At 42.5% G+C, this 16,360-nt stretch overlaps 1 protein-coding gene across 2 annotated transcripts; it reads right to left on the reverse strand.

The window, feature by feature from the left end:
* Nucleotides 1-253: 253 nt before the first annotated feature.
* Nucleotides 254-15,969, reverse strand: LOC104911801 (protein mono-ADP-ribosyltransferase PARP14-like). Of its 2 annotated transcripts, none has more exons than XM_085227905.1 (17): nucleotides 15,720-15,969; nucleotides 15,492-15,629; nucleotides 15,101-15,244; nucleotides 14,551-14,844; nucleotides 12,607-12,843; nucleotides 9,919-12,170; nucleotides 9,096-9,332; nucleotides 8,606-8,827; nucleotides 8,024-8,087; nucleotides 7,083-7,232; nucleotides 6,600-6,662; nucleotides 5,444-5,611; nucleotides 4,443-4,649; nucleotides 3,748-4,341; nucleotides 2,484-2,635; nucleotides 1,199-1,373; nucleotides 254-987 (listed from the first exon to the last, which is right to left on the reverse strand). In XM_085227905.1, the coding sequence occupies exons 1-17, from the start codon at nucleotides 15,904-15,906 to the stop codon at nucleotides 698-700; spliced, it is 5,574 nt and encodes a 1,857-aa protein (XP_085084031.1). In that variant the 5' UTR covers nucleotides 15,907-15,969; the 3' UTR covers nucleotides 254-697. The 2 variants fall into 2 exon arrangements, with proteins under 2 accessions (XP_085084031.1, XP_085084030.1); XM_085227904.1 differs by having other exon boundaries at nucleotides 3,748-4,362.
* Between the last annotated feature and the right edge of the window lie 391 nt (nucleotides 15,970-16,360).

Below are 16,360 nucleotides of genomic sequence, written 5' to 3' on the forward strand. Positions count from 1 at the left end.
CCACTACAGCTGGTGCATAACAACATAAGATCTTCCCAACTTCCACTCTCCTGGCTCTCTTAGGCTATACCTAGGTACCTCAGGCATTAACTGCTGCTAGCAAGTTAGGTCACATTGACAGAACCTCTTACTGACCTATCCATTGTATTAAAAGTAAACCCACATTAGAGATGTCAGTCTCCAAGCACTCAGTAACTGACCCTTCAAAACAAATGCTAAATGCCCGCAGATCATGTCAGACAAACACAGGCCATTAAGTACAGATAGTTCATTTATTGAGAACTGTGAATGACAGTCTGCATCGCAACTGATGACAGCTTCTCACTCTTTCAGAAATGTGAGACCAAGCACTCAGTCTTGCACTCTCTCCCACCCGCACTGCTGCAGCTAGGATGGCCGGAACACAGCATGGAGGAACACGATAGGGGAGGCGTGGGACAGCTACTGAAAACTGCTGTTACATTACCTGCCAGATTACACTTGTCTTAAATGCATTCAGCTACTACTCTGAGAGGAAAAACATTAGTCTATGTTCACGATATCAAAAAGAACCAGAGGCTGCTTAAACTAAAAAAGGCCTTTAGAAATTAATTTGATAGAACTATAAATAGTTTTTGCTGCATATTTGGTTGATCTGTAGGACTGATTTATAAAATAAAAGCTAAGAGACATGCAATCATGGCTGCAATCAAAATGCTCATCTAGTGAAAGTGATGAGGTACTCCGGGTAAGCTTGAATATCACTAAATATGATAAACATGGATGGATTGTTCACATTATCAGTTGAACTGTCAAACAGATCCACACTGTTGCCAACACTCTTTGCTGCTGGAGTAATTGCTCCTTGTGTCCCCTGGGAATACTGTCCAACAAGGACTCGAGCCAGGTACATGTGCTTCTTCCCATTTGCATCTGGTTTGGAGTAGGTGTCATTAGCAGAATAGCTGGCATTAACAGCAAAGTAAGTTCCATTTCCAAACTGTGCAGCTGTAGACCAAAAACAACAAAAACAATTAATTAATAGCAACCACTCTCAAGATATTCACAAGCTCTGGAGGTGGCAATTTTGTTTTTTATTTGCAACAGAGAGATTTAACAAATCAAACAGTTTTGCGTACATGTCAGCACTACACAGGTAGCGTGGCAAATTATTCCTAGCCCCATCCAGGAAAATGAGTAGTTCTGAAATTCACATTACCGTGCATTCCAGCATAGCTGCGGTTAAATCCATAGTTGTTAATGAAGGTTAACGACTGTGCACTTGTCCCATGGAACAGAAACTTCTCATTATTGTTGTTGCCGTTTTTGTCATCCATTTGACACTTTTTTATTTGGTAGACTTTCCACAAAGATGGGTTCTGTACCCTTTCGATCTGCCAAGTTTGAAAAGAAGACATTCATTTTTTCTTGTTATGAAAAACATCAGTGTATCAACCACTCGGCGCTCCAAGATTCTCCTCCCACCTACAACACATGGATACTAGACTATAAAATACGTTGGGCACGTGGCTCCAGACTTCAGCACGGCAAACAGCAGAACCCATTGCTGTCACTAATCTCCTGCTCCTTGGGGGAACAGCCTAAATAAATTCTCATGCAACTTGACTGTTAAGCAGTTGGCTGTTCTGCAGAAAAGACCCTTACACGCAGGCGTACTTACTCCCCTGGCACTCCAGGAGTAGCTAATGCTTGAAACTCACAGCTTGAGCCCAAAAAATTTACTGGGGAACTAGATGACATCAAAATTGGCCTCATATAACCAAACCATCTCAAATCAGAGCTACTCCATTGAGGAGTGACATGTTAGCAAGCGATCTGGTATACGCTTCTATACCGCCAGAAGTGAGCAGTCCGTAGTACTGAAACAACAAATATTCATGAAGACATCAGTAGTAACAACCTTCACTCTCAAGTTGCTTTACATTTGTTTCTGGATAGTGAATCCCCTCTGCTTGCTGAGTTTTGCTATCTGATCCAGTATCTGATTCTGTGGCCCTTCCCACTGCAGAGGGGTTGGAACTAAATGGTCTTACATGCCCTTTCCAACCCAAGCCATTCTATGAATAAGCAGAAGAGAAAAATGCATAGCAGCTACATGAACAGAGACAATACACATAGGCACCTTAACTAAAATTGCCATATTCTGCATTTTCCCAGCATTATAAACCTTGATTTCATAAGTAGTTTCCTGTTGGGAGCAGAGATATTTTACACCAGGTTTGAAGGTCACAAGGATTACAGGGACTGAACAACTGTGTGGTTATTGATGGTTTTGTGCAATCTTTTCAGATAGTTACTTAAATACACACACACACACACACACACACACTTTAAGTCAATTAGGAAAGCAGATAAAAACTGTGTCCCTTTCTTTTGCTATAAAGACTTGTCCAACAAATTCCAATGGAATTTATTTTTTCCACTGTTTACTAGTCATTATTCATTAGCTATATTTATGCTTAGAAATGATTACATGCTTTTACCTTTTCGATTTTTAGATTTAGTGACGGAGAGGTCTTCAGAAACCTTTCCTTCACGTGTTTGTAGTCTTTTGTATATGGTTTCAATTCCACTATTTTGAGCTGCTGATTTTGCATATCGTCCCATGTTTCGGGGAGTGCTGTTGATTCCTGATCTGCAGAAGAAGCACATCAATCATTTACCCAAACCCACTGCTTAAAGTGAAATACGCCCTGCTACAAACTCCTCTGAAAGCCTACACTTATTACAGTTCATCATTATTGCCTGTTCACTTACTGTCAGCCAAGAGCCTGTCTTTCAAAAACAAAGAAACAAAACCAACCAACGACCCAAACAAAACCCAGAAGAGTAAGATGCTTTAGTTTATGATGTCATTGCACTGACAGCTGATGTCTTGGAACGGGTAGCTCTTAGACAAATCTGTTCTCCTTCACCACTGAAGAAGGAGCAACGTCTTTATTTGTCTTCTGCCCACATTGGGGAGGGGACAGACACTTAATTCTGAACAACTAGGAGCAAAGCATCTGAAAAAGGAAGATGAAGTTTGGAGCTCCAATAATGTACTCTTCGCATGAAAAGCAGAGGTATTCCTTCCTCTTATTTCATATTGAGCTCTGTTGTTGAACACTAACAACGGCTGACCCACTCACTAAGCACATCTAGCATGTTAGGTTCTGTCAAATCAAGAGGGTGTCACCTTCTTAAAAGCAACACCTTTTTCAGTAATAAAGCAAAAATAAACAAACATCTGACAGAATATGTGAGGCACTGAGAGGTGCACAACTACTTAAATCTGTTGACTTCTGTTTCCAAGTGTTAAATGGAAAATAAATTGATCCCATTAAGAAATAAAATGAGCCCCAGTAAAACTGGATGACAGCAGGGTGAAGAAAAGTAATCTACCAGGAAGAGTCTGTAAGGACAGGAGAAAGATAGTTCTTTGTGATGGAAATCACTGAAATAAATAGAAGAGGGCCCGTCTTGAGAATACAAATGGTTTAGAACGATAACTGCTACAAGCATGTCTAATCATTGCTAGTAAGCCTGTTAAGAACCTCTGAATGCGTTATCTCTATTTCCAACAGTTTTAAATAACTGCACAATTCTTTTATCGGCCTTTTCCACCCTAACACCTTTTCCAGAAATGGACAAAAAGCATCTCACAATATTCTACAGATTCTTCCTATTTCTTACTCTGACTCAGCTAGATGCAACCTACCTTCGTGTGTGAATATCAACCCAACTCATCAAGATGCTTTTACTAACCTGCAGATTTATCAGTACGTGTAAGTGTTATACGTTGTCCTTCCCCATCTGTAGCATATCTACCTTCCATATTCACCATGTACTTTTTCTTGTTAATGACGACTGAAACATCTTTCTGCTTTCTTATAAAAGCATTTTCCAAGCGCATATTTGTCATACTGTCAAAGGACACGTAGGAATCTTTTTCCAAATATTTCCACTCAATTAAGTTTTGATAAAGTTCTGCCTTGATTGCTTCATATTTAGCAGTTTTAACCCTGTGGATCATGTCTTGGATACTTGAGTAAGCAAACCAGACATCTTTGCTAAATCCTGTAATTCGAATAAAGTTGTCTCCCAAGAACAGAGCAATATTTAATCTCTTTTGTAGGTCACGCAGTTCCTCATTCTCTGCCTCATCAAAATCCAAGATGGAGTCATCCTTGATTTCTCTTTGAAACTGTTCCTTCAGAATTGTACTTTTCAGCAGGGTTTCCGCTTCTTCCACTTGTTTCTCGTTTTCACCGCAAATCTGAACAACAGCCTGATCAACTTTATTTTCCAAAACTGCTTTGCGTTTTTCCTTCGGAGGATGTTTCTCACGGATCAGGAATGCTACAATGAGAGACGCAAACGCTGTAAGTAGCACTAGCTGAGAATGTATAGTATAAAATGGTTTGATTTATTGCCCCTATTTAAAAGTGATATCTACTTACATGCCATCTTGGAAATAAGTGATTTTGATTTTGTTTTACCAGGATTTTCTCTTTTTTTCATGCTTGTATGGAACACGTCCAGCAGATGTGGCTGAAAAATGACAATTTTAATAGTTTTCACAGATGGAGTAGAGTTCATCCTTGCAAACTCAGTTATTGCATCCATCATCTCATCGGCTACTGTATCTGGAAAACGGCCTGCCTGACCTGGAACAAGTTGCAAATAGTTAGCCTTGAAAAGGATTATAACATCTTTAACAGAATAGTTACGATCATTCCCGTAATCACATGGGTCACAAGTAACTCAACTAATTTCAGGTTGGCAATTTAGAAATGGAAGCTTACTTTTGCTGACACAGCAACTGATAAGATAATGATGTTGATGATATGGCCTGGGTACCTACCTGACAAGCCACAGGACTGGCTCTCAATAGGCCACTAGGGAACTCTTTACTCCTAAAACAACTCTAGTTTTATTCATGCAAGAGGTCTCTTCGTGTTGAAACTCTAAATCTGAGTTCTCTTACTATAAGGAATTTTCCTGATCTAATGAAAAAACATGGAAGCAAAAATGGCTAATCTGACATTTTTGATGTGTTCACATTTCATCCCTGTCATACCCGCTTGTGTGTCTGCTAGACAGAATTCCACCACCTACTGATTTTACCAACAGAGAATTAGCTCCCTGGGTTTAACCAATGAGTTGCTTCACATACCATGCTGTGGTAACAAACATTTATGGTTCTCCATAAACATATGCATATATTATAAATAAATTTGAACCCCTATTATCAAGAAAGAGTCGGCTTTAGAGCACTTATACTCATTACCTACTATCTAACCGTAAAGATGAAGTTTTCCAGTCTCTTCATAAGTTTCCAGTGACGGTTTTGAAGTTTGCAGTTTCTGAAAAGAACTACCCTTCCAGACAAGCTAATTGTTTCAGCTCTGCAATTCTGCAGATCTCATGTACTGAACCAGTTCAAAAAGAAGAGACAAACCTGTTCCAATCGCTGGAAAGGTAACAGAGGTGCACTGCTGTAATTCACATTCCTGAAGCACTTTGGAGACTGGCACTTTAACATCATCTTGAGCGACAAAATGGATTATTTTTTTGCACGGCAAGCTTCCTGCTTTTGTGGTTATATAGCCATCATTAGGCTGCGAGGCTGAAACGTAAGCAGAAGTAAATAAACAATCAACACTTATTTACAACATATATATGTAGTAATTGTCATTGGGAGATAAGAAACGATGACAAGAACATCCAAGGATAAGCTCCAAGTCTCTTTCCACATGCTGATAAATACCCCTTCTCTTTATTTTTACTTCCTGGGATTCATTTTATGATTAAGAATTATTTGCCTTGCTTGTCAAATAAAGTTTTGTGTGCCTTTCTTTTCCAAGTTTGCTCTGCAGCTGTAGGAAACTTCATGCAGACTAAGTACTGCAGTCGGCCTTTACATGAGACGGCTCATCTCCTCCATGTAATTCTTTCCTTTCATTGGTCTTGTGAGCTGACCTCCACAAGAGAGACTTTCTCACTTCTGTTATCAAAATAAGGGAAGCTTGCAAACAGGCTTTTAAGCCAAATACTTTTCCATTCTTACACTCCATTCATTGCATTTGCCGTCCACTAGCTCAATTTCGTCTACAAATGCCTCTTTTAAGGCAGGAACCCAGATGCAAAGATTTTCCCTCTTAGTCATGCAGAGGGTACAGTAGTGGGTTGCTACTGAAGACAACGGCAAACATTTTTTCACTTAGGGATAAGAAAAGAAGTTGCAGGCAGAGAGTTACTCCCAATGAAACATAGCTTCTCTAGTACGAGTTCTGCGCTAACATCATCCCCAACTCACGCCTGTCTTCTCCGTGGACTTGTCTATATCACTCAGAAGCTTTACTGGAATTAGCGGATGCAATCATAGGTAGATCTTGTCCTTCCTTTACCAAGGTTTAGATGCTCTTTTGCCTTGAAAATACCTCTTCCTTTCCTTGTTAGATGTTTTACATATATCACATTAACTGATTAAAGACTAGTTGATGTGACACGGTGCATAAGACAGATAGGTGTACAGCAGGCACTGAGAAAGAATTCCAACCAACTCCCTGTCATGCAAGCGAGCCTTCAGAAAGGACAGAAAAGTTGCACCATACCTAGTTCAGCACATTCATCCTCAACCTCTTTCCCAGCACCTTCCAAAATTGCTTTAGAGACACCTTAAATGAGAAGAAGAATATGATTCCACAGTTACTACTATTAATTCTATTGAAGTCTTGCTTAAGGCAGAATCAGATACTCCATACTCGCTCATTTTTGGTAAAAGCACAGGTTATAATTAGATAGCATTGTTTAAATTTTAGGCTTATGCTTTTCAAATAAAAAAAAAAAAAAAAGACGTCTTGAGAAACCTAAAAAGTTTCACTGAGGTAAAAACCACCATAAGGTTAATCTTTTTTAATCTAAGGGATGTTCTGTGAAAAGATTCTATTGAAAAATTAAAGTTATTAATTTCACTTTTCTGCAAGTCTTAAAACCCATTATCCAGTAGCTCAAAATAACAAGAAAGCTTCCCACTCATCTTATCTATCCCTCCCAATCACATACACTATATCCACACATAACACCAACTGAAGTACCTGTTTTGAGGTTGAAAGATTTGTTTGATATGTTTACAATGACATCTCCAGTTTCCTTGGTAATATCACCAGCGGCCACCTGGAACTTGATGGAGCCAATTGTCATTTCATATACATCCTGTGCTGGGTTCGAAATGGGACCAAAGAAAGCTGCAGGACAGAAATACAGACACTGAGCAGAGGAGCACTTATGGGTACAATGCCTGCAGAGACCACAGTTCATCTCTGGACTCTACCAGTGAGAACACTGCCCACATCAGTAACTGAAAATTATTCCTTCTCATGGGAGTCTCAGACCAACATTCACTTACTCCCATCATTGCTATTTATGCTGAAATAGTAGGAAAAAATCAAACATGTTTTACTACATTCCTGCTATAGAAATCTCACTCCTTTGCTCTTGTCTCAAAGGGAGTTTTTGGGCAGGTTCTCTACCACATGACAGTAACTTTTTGTCTATGCATCATTTCTAAAAACTTGATCGAGTTTTCAACAAATACTCATTTTCCACACTCTGCAGTCCCATTAGACTGGACAGCACTGAAGACATTTCAGGTTAGTTTTGCTGTCGATCTGAACGTAGCTTTGAGAGCATTCCAAAGAGGCCCCATTAAGATACATAACCAGGAACTGACTAGTTCTTCCCAGAAGAAAAGGGAAGACTGCAGCAGGAGAAGAAAAGAACCTCACTTGTGCCTTCTGCTATCCTTACTGTGTGTACACTACATCCAGATAATGAATCACAAGAATGTTTCTTCCTTAGCATCTCCAGCACCGTTTCAGACATTATGCTCATCCTGAAAATACTACATACTGCCTCTACAACATGCACTTGGACTTTGGGAATAGCATGTTCACCACATATCTATATATCTGTCATGAATACGCTACCTGGAAAATTTAAAAGCCAGTAATAATAATAATAATAATAATATACTTACCCGTGCTTTCGCTAGCCTCATCTACATCATTGCCACATCGTCTCTCAAATTCATTTGAAAATGCCTAGAAAAGGAAACTACAGTCAACCCTTGCAGTAACTTGAGTAAAAGCATAGAAACTTGTTCTAATGTGACACTGAAAAGAAGTGGGATGCAGAACACTGGTTTGTTTTCCACTGGACAATTTTACCAGCATGCAATCCTAACATAATTATTCTTCTTAGACTTCATCTAAACCCATGGAAAGTATTCCTTTTCCAAGAGTGATGACATCTATGCAGAAGTTGCAGCAAGTCTGTCTGTAGGTGAGCCCTATGTAATGAAGAATCAAGCAAGTTCATAAGATAAAAGGAGTAATTACACTTTCATCTGCATTATTGCCAGGGAATAGAAAAGGACAGGAAGCAAGCAGGGCTGTACAGGACAAGCTACGTGCAAAAGAGACTGTCAGCAAACTGCTCTATGCTTTATATGGTAACGAGCAGCCTGCAGATTCTCTGGAAAACAACACATAGCCACATACCACGAGATAGGTCCAAACAGAATAGCATGTAATTGAGAGAGAAAAGCATGGTAACTCACCTGAAGGTTATTTACGTCTTTTGGATGCAACAGAAAGTGAACTTCCCGAAGAGAATTGGTTTTCTTTTTACTACTGAATTCATACACCTGGTCAAACAGCAATTTAGCAACAACAGAACCTGGGAAACCTAAGATTCCTGTTCCAATTGCTGGGAAAGTAATGGACTTTAAAGATAGTTCCTCAGCAGATTGCAGGCATTTTGTGACGATCCTGCCCAAGATCTGTAAAGCACAATTATTTTTTCCATTACTGAAAGTTAGTTTTTCTGGAATGTGCAATTCAGCTAAAAGGGAAAGTACTATCTCTTAGCATGGAATTATGCACATCAGAAAGAATATGACAGTCAACAAGGTGTGAGCAACACAGCTAAATAAATAGCCCGAACTCACTCATATCCTAGGATAGCCTCCCTCATTTCAAAGAAGTTGCATTAAATTTTCCATAAAGCCCATGCAAATTAAGAGTTTAAGTAAATAAAAACTCCTGTACCTTCACTGCAGATTCACTTCCCTCCGACCATCTAGGTGCGACAGCATGAAACACATAACTGCAACTCAGATCGTAACCTTTTGTTGTGAACACAGATCCGTCACCAGGGGATTTTCCCAGGCCTTCGTCATTTAAATCTGCCTGAAGCCTTGGCCCTGCTTTGCTTAGCAAAGCTTTGGCGAGTTGTCCTTTCTCAAGCTGTAGATCTCCACCAACACTGATGACAACACCATCTGTCTGAAAAACACACAAGCAAGAGCTCCAGTTTTAAGTAAAGACTTTAAAGGTTTGCATCGATTCATCAAATAGAGCCTATCTGCTGATTTGCAAGTAAAGTTCTAGGGCAGCTAGAACTTTTTGGAGTTAACAAGGCTTTGGAATAAAATAGACAAGTCATATGCTTAGTTCTAGTACCTTGAGCCTGCTTGAAGCAGTATAGAATTTGAGTTTACAGAGGAATAATTTCAAACTGATAGAAAAAAAAGTTAAAATTCTGCATTCCCCATTCCCCAGGTCAGTACCCTACAGGCACAGGGCGAGCCAGGCAGCTTTGGGCCAAGGACTCAGCAGTACAAGCACGGATCAGCTGTGCTGCTATGGGAGCCAAGCTGCTCTTTAACTGGCACTGGGCGCCTGCTTTTGTCTCTGCACAAGCTCCATATTTCAGCTGCATTCTTGCAATCAGGACGTCCAGATGACGGACACAGGGATTTTGTTTGCTGGATTTTCTTTTTAAAGTTTTGTTTCTGTTTTTTCCCCTTTTCACATTTAAAAAAAATGTGCTTCACTTCAGCCCGGACAAACAGCCACTCAAAACACTTACTGTGACATCTTCAATGCTTCCTTTTTTCAGCATGACGTCAAGACCTTCCTCAGTTGTTACTAATGCAAAGTTCATGCCACTTTGAGAAGCTGTCCTTTTGCTAGGCTGACGAACAACACTGGTCTGAGTGTTAAGAGATTGCACCGAGTTGTTAAGAGGTACATCATCTGAAAACACTTCTTTCAATGCCTTGATGAAAGCCTGAACGTTATCCTCTATGATATCCACAAGATGAATCTCCTTCAAGCTGCTTCCCCCGTTGAATTCTTCCAGGGTTTTCTTGATGGCTGACACAATTGCATTTACGCACTTGTGCAGCGGGAAGCCAAAAATCCCTCCGCTGACAGAAGGGAAAGCTATGGAGAGATGATTGTATGTTTCAGCCAGCTGCAGGCTCATCTTAATGGTCTTTTTCAGCAAGTGCATACACTTTTCTGCATCCTGCTCCTTCCACCGGGGCCCAACAGCATGGATGACCTGTTTGCAGGGGAGCTTCCCCGCTCCCGTGATCACCGCACAGCCGGCCTGCAGACGCCCGCTCTTCCTCACCACCTCGTCACACTCAGCCTGCAGCTCTGGACCAGCTGCTTGGAGCAGTGCCCAAGCGAGGCCACCAATGTGTTTCAAGTCTTCATTTGATGCATTCACCACAACATCAACACGATGAGTGCACAAGTCGGCTTTATAAACCGCTATTAGAACTCCCTGCACGGTCATCTGTGTATAGCGCTTGCCTATGTTACTGTGTACTTGTTGTTCTTCCATATACTCTTCTGACTGCTCTTCCAGTCTGATTAGACAGTTACACTCATGTTTCACACTGGCAGCCAAAAAGCGTTCTCTTTCTTTTAAATACGACCTGGCTCCTGGCTCACTAATTACCACACGCTTGTAATGTAGCCCGGACAGCATTTGCTCAATTAGGGTAGTTCCCTTCAGCACCTCTCTTCTCGGTCCGCTCAAGGATATAACTTTACTAAAGTCAATTTTCACACCTTTATTCTTTAAGTCATCCAAGACGGAGGCCCTCTCTTTCTCGATGTACATTAGGACTACGGTGGGCTTTCCTCCGATGACTTTTTGTACTTGCGTGTTCTCATCTACAAAGTTAAAAAGCTCTTCGAAGGCTTTCGCTACTGCTTGAGAAAAACCAGCAACAATGATCTCACCCTCTTTCTGAGTGACTGTTACAGCTGCATTACAGCAGTTCTCCTCAGTGAGCGTTGTCCATTCCTCCTTCTGGAGAATGGACTCATCTTCTAAAGTAATGCTTTTGTAGTCCAGTTCCTTCTTTAGCTCTTCTTCTGCTTTTAGGAGAGTTTCGTCATCATTTCCTTTCAGAAGGACAGCATCTGGGCCAAGCTCATAAAAGGCACTAATGTGTTTTGACAAAAACAGGCTCTGTGACAGGGTTTCGTTATCAATACGTTGTAAAAACTGGAAAACAAAAGGGTGGAGAGTAACGGTTTTCTTTGTCATTTTTTGCATATTAACCAGTATCTCCCCTTTCACTTTATAAACTTCCTCACGCAGTCCATACAGGTTAATTATCTTCTGCAAATGATCGTAAGTTAGCTGCAGAGTTGGGAATTCCATGCGAATTCTTTCTTCAAGACCGACGTTCTGCAAAATTGCAAAATCCCCTGGACTCAGAATCACTATTTCTTCAGTTGTTTGCTTTTCTCTTTCAATTTCTCTGGTGACTTTTTCTATCTGCAAATTCAGTTCTTGGACAACATTCTTCAGAATGTCTTTGTGGCCTACTACAACAAGTAAATCCTTGGAAAGAAATGAGATCATCAAAAGTTCGTTGTGGTTAATACTGGTTCTAATGACTTCCCACACCTCTGCGCTTACTTTAAGCTTCTCTACTTTGTACTTTGATATGCTATATGAAAATGTTGTGGAAGCCACTGCATTCCATGTCCTGATCAATTGAACCACTGATCTCTTCCTCTCAGACAAAGCAGCTGAAGGATGCAGAATAACTTTTGGCTCTGCGCAGTTGCCTTTAGGCCATGTTATCTCACAATGACAATTTGCCATCTCAGAACGTATCGCTTCGATTAGGCTATTTTTTCTCCGTAAGAACTGCCAGATATAGGGGTCCAGTGGCATTGTAACTGGATCTGGTTTCTTTATTTGTGGCCCTTCCTTTCCGTATAGAGCTGTTCCCAGGGAGACATAGTAAGGATAGACAGATATCGGTCTTTTGTTGAGCGAGTGCTGCTTTGACAAGACACTGTTTACATCTAAAACAAACAAAACATTATTATTGCCAACATGTAAACCCAAAGATCTTTACAAATATTTGCTTAATATAATGTCTACATGCAAGAAGATTTTTATGTGAATCCTCTCCCCTTTTCAGACAGCAGTAACTCCAAATTATTGAAGAGTTCCTAGTTTCAAATACCAAAAGCTAAATTAGGAAGAGGCAGCTAAGAACTAACACTGCCTATCTCCAGGATAAAATATGTACAGCACAGCACTGCCTCTGTCCCCATCCCTGTTGTACTCTACTCAAACTGCCTAAATCAGTTGCCTGGGCTACTACTCATTTTATCAAGTCACAGCTCCTCTATGCTGGTCCACCAGAGCAAAGCAGCCTTTTCTTCAGAAAACCCACACTTGGGTCTTTAAGTGAAAGGACCACAAAGAAACAAGGGCTGCACATTTCCGCATTACCTTGATGGTTCTTGAATGTAATGATAGCTGCACCTTCATCACACAGTTGAAGAACGTCTACCACTTGCGCACCTCCATTCTTCTTGTTCTCAAAGTAGATAGATATATAGTCATTGGGTGTGTTAGGTGGTATATTTTCAGCTCTAATACAGTTTGTTAACTCGAGGAGACGTGCAGTTAAGTTTTGCTTATTTGCTCTTTCGCTTCGATTTAGCTTCTTAACGATGTCCGCTGCAGCTAGAAAGAGAAACAAAGGAAAAACCAACCCAAGATTGAACCAGCCGCTCATCTTCTGCTATGATATAAATGGGCTGTCACTGTATTACGAGCCATTTGTCAACACAGTGGTGCCCATACAGCTACATCTTGCCACATCCAGCGTGTGGATAGGTAACAATTTTTGTTATCTATCATTCACCAAATGGTTGGTCACAATTACTGAGGTACATCTACCATCGCCAGAAGTTCTCTCAGACTTTGTTCAGTAGCACTTGATCTTTTCAACCCCAAAAGAAAATAAAATTCAAATTCATTACTACACAGTCAGAAGGAAGTTGGGTTTAAATACGGGGTCTTTCAGTGTTATGATAAATTTGTTCTATGTTTTTGCTATTTCTCACCCTGTTATCATAATTCTAAAAACCAGGCTAGCCGCTTTTAGGTCTGTCAGGCAAACACATATCTAAGTGTTTAAAGGATCCACATATTTCCTCAAGGCTACACCAAAAATTTGGGACTGGGCCAGGAAAACAAGCAAATCCTTTCTATCTTCTACAACAGAAAACTCTATGGGCTTCTCAAAGATGAAAAGCTTATTTGGTTAGTTATGCCACTTACTAATTCTTTGACAACTTCAAGATTTCAGAGCAACTCCATTCTTACCTGTTATAGTACTACAGCCATTCCCACAAAATTGATTTAGACTCACATATCCTCACATACCACATCCTACCTTCTAAAGAGACATTCAGTTTTTCCTCCTCAGAAAAATGTTCCTTCTTTCTTTCCACCCTGACCTTTCCTCAACCCAAATATTTGTGTTCTTCTAAGGGCTCAAGCAGAGCATCAGTCACAGATGCAATCAGTTTCCTGCTGTCAATTTAATCAGTTTCTTCTGAAAACAAAGCTCTGTTTCCTCCACATCAACAGCAGCCATGGTGCTGGCTTACAGCTTTTCTGAGTCTCACTGTACCACTTTCTGAAGCCCATATTAATAACATCACCCATAAGTCTTGGCAGGAACCAGGACACCTCCTCAGCTTCTCTCTGGTGAGAAGCAGAAGCAGACAAATCCCTCTATCACCTGGATGATGCCTGCGTCATCGATCACCAATAAAGCAGAAAAAAGAAAACAAATCCACAATAACAAATCACGATGAGCACGCAGTTGCTCCACAACTAGTTGGTGTTGCAGCATCAGGTGAGTACGTGGTGTTAATTCCACAGCAGGCATCTGGGGAACACCTTTAAGATGCTACTGCTTCCCTAATTCTCTCCATACCTCCAACCAATTTTTAGTACAGTAGGTTCCCCGGCACTGATGTGCTGTTTAATAACCTTAGAAGGTTCTGTCCTAACCAGTTCAGTTTTCTCTTGAATCCATGTAAACTTATTACACACAGCACATTTTGGCAAGTAGAACCTTTATCACTGATCTGTTCTATGACCCACCGTATCCTCTAATGGCTTGTACACAGCTGACTTTCAGCCCCACCCATATTCTATTCATTATTTTGATTTTCACTGGCCTTTACACCTTACAGATAAAAGGCCTCATTGATTGCATCCTTTGAAATGAGGGCTGGGTCTATAACAATATGAGACTTTTCCTTAAACCCATGAGAGGACACATTGTTCACTTCCCAGTCGGACTCCCTCCAACGAACACAAAAGCAGCAAGGCAAGAAAAACTCAAAATCACTCATAATCCAGATTCCTCCTTACCAGCATTTCCAGTAAAAGCAACAACAGCAGCCCGCAGTTCAGGTATCATTTCCACAGTGAAGTCACCATCTTCCTCTGACAAGTCACTGATGTTCTCCACCAGCATGATTAACATATAACTGCTTATGGTTTCCCGTACATTTTCAAGCACAATTAAAGGGGGAGGAAGGGATACTTCAGAGCTTTCCATTTGCCGCGGTTCTGGGGCAGTCTCCATCTCACCAGGCTTCGCAACCAGCTTGGTTTTCTCAGTTGATGGATGCTCCCATTGCGAGCCTTCTTGGGCACCAAGCTCTGCGCGGAAGCAAACAAGAAAAATGCCATTTTCTCCCTCTTCCCACCCTGGGTGGGAAACTTTGAGATGAGATATTTTCCTCATATGGAAGAAGAAACACAAATGAGGCAAAATTACATCAAAAGTTTGTGTCAGGATGAAAGCAACTCTGTGATCTGTGTGGCTCGGCCTCCCCTAAATAACAAACCAAGGCGGGATAGAGGTGCTGCTGGTGGCAGCTGGGAAGGTCCTCGTAGGGGCATCCTTAGCACTCACCGTGCACCTCCGGAGGCGCTTCCTGAGGCGGTGGGCGCTGCGGGGACAGCCCCGTTCCTGCGGCCGCGGCGGCACCGTGCTCCGCGAGGGTGGGCACAGACGGCACGGGTTCGTCAGCTGCAGATATCAGCGCACGCTCAGCCGCTGCGTAAGTGACGAAGACAAAGCTCAGTGCGCGTACTCCAGAGCTAGCGCAGCGTGAATTTCGCTTTATTTCACGCAGGCAAAGTCACTGGCTGAAATATTTTGCCTTTTTTCCAACCACGCGGCTGTAGGAGCGCCCTCTGAGCTCGCGGAGCCCCGGCAAGGAGGAAGGAAAGAGGGGGGCGGCGGGCGAGAGGCGTCCGTCACGCAGCACCGAGCTCCGAAGGACCCCTGCCCCGCCGCTTACCTGGCGCCTCGGGCTCAGCGGGCGGCTGCTGCGGGGAACGGGCGCCCTCCTGCGGCGGCGCGGTGACGAGCAGCGACAGCTTCCCGCGGGGCCCCCACTCGAGTTCGTGCGCCGGCCGGTCCAGCACCCGCCGCATCACTGCGGACACAGAACGCACCCGTCAGTGGGGGGCTGCCGCCACACGGCCGGCACCGCTACGGCCACAACCCCCCTTCGGTCCCGGCTCACCTTCGGGTTGGGCGAAGCAGACGAGCAGCTGCCCGGGTCCTCCTCGCAGCTCGCACTCGCCGCCGCCCGAGCGCTTCGGGCTCTGGAAGTAGAGCAGCAGCTTCTTGCGCAGCGCGGCCGGCGGCTCCGCGGTGCCCCAATCCCCGCGCACCAGCAGCGGGAAGGAGCCCGGCCGCGGCCCCGCCATGGCTGCGCTCTGTCCCTCCGCCGAGCCGCTTTCGTTTTCGTTTCTCCGCCGGGGAGAGCGGAACCGCCCCGCTCCGCCCATCCCGCGGGTTATATCCCGACACCCAAGAAAATTTTGTTTTTTTGGACCTTATTTTTGGTAGACAACCCCAGCGTCGTCTATCAGCGGGGTTTCCCCACACTTCACTCCCAGAGGCATCGGAGGAAATAGGGAGCCCTGCTAATGGATATTGGCATTCAGCTGTGTGGTTAGTACAGCTAGAACCACTGTCACACATCATATTTACAATTGCAATCCAGATTTCCAACGAGCGATTATATGAAGGACAAGATCACAAACTAAAGAAAGGTAATCTCGATTCCCATCATTCAGTGGCAAAGCGTGTTCATCTGTGTGTAAGCCTCAGCAGTGTGGGCTGTTCCACTTGCCTCTGTGGGCTAGGTGCCCTCTTTAC

Source organism: Meleagris gallopavo, chromosome 7 (genome assembly GCF_905368555.1).
Source record: "Meleagris gallopavo chromosome 7, MGAL_WU_HG_1.1, whole genome shotgun sequence".
In the NCBI taxonomy this organism is placed as follows: domain Eukaryota; kingdom Metazoa; phylum Chordata; class Aves; order Galliformes; family Phasianidae; genus Meleagris; species Meleagris gallopavo.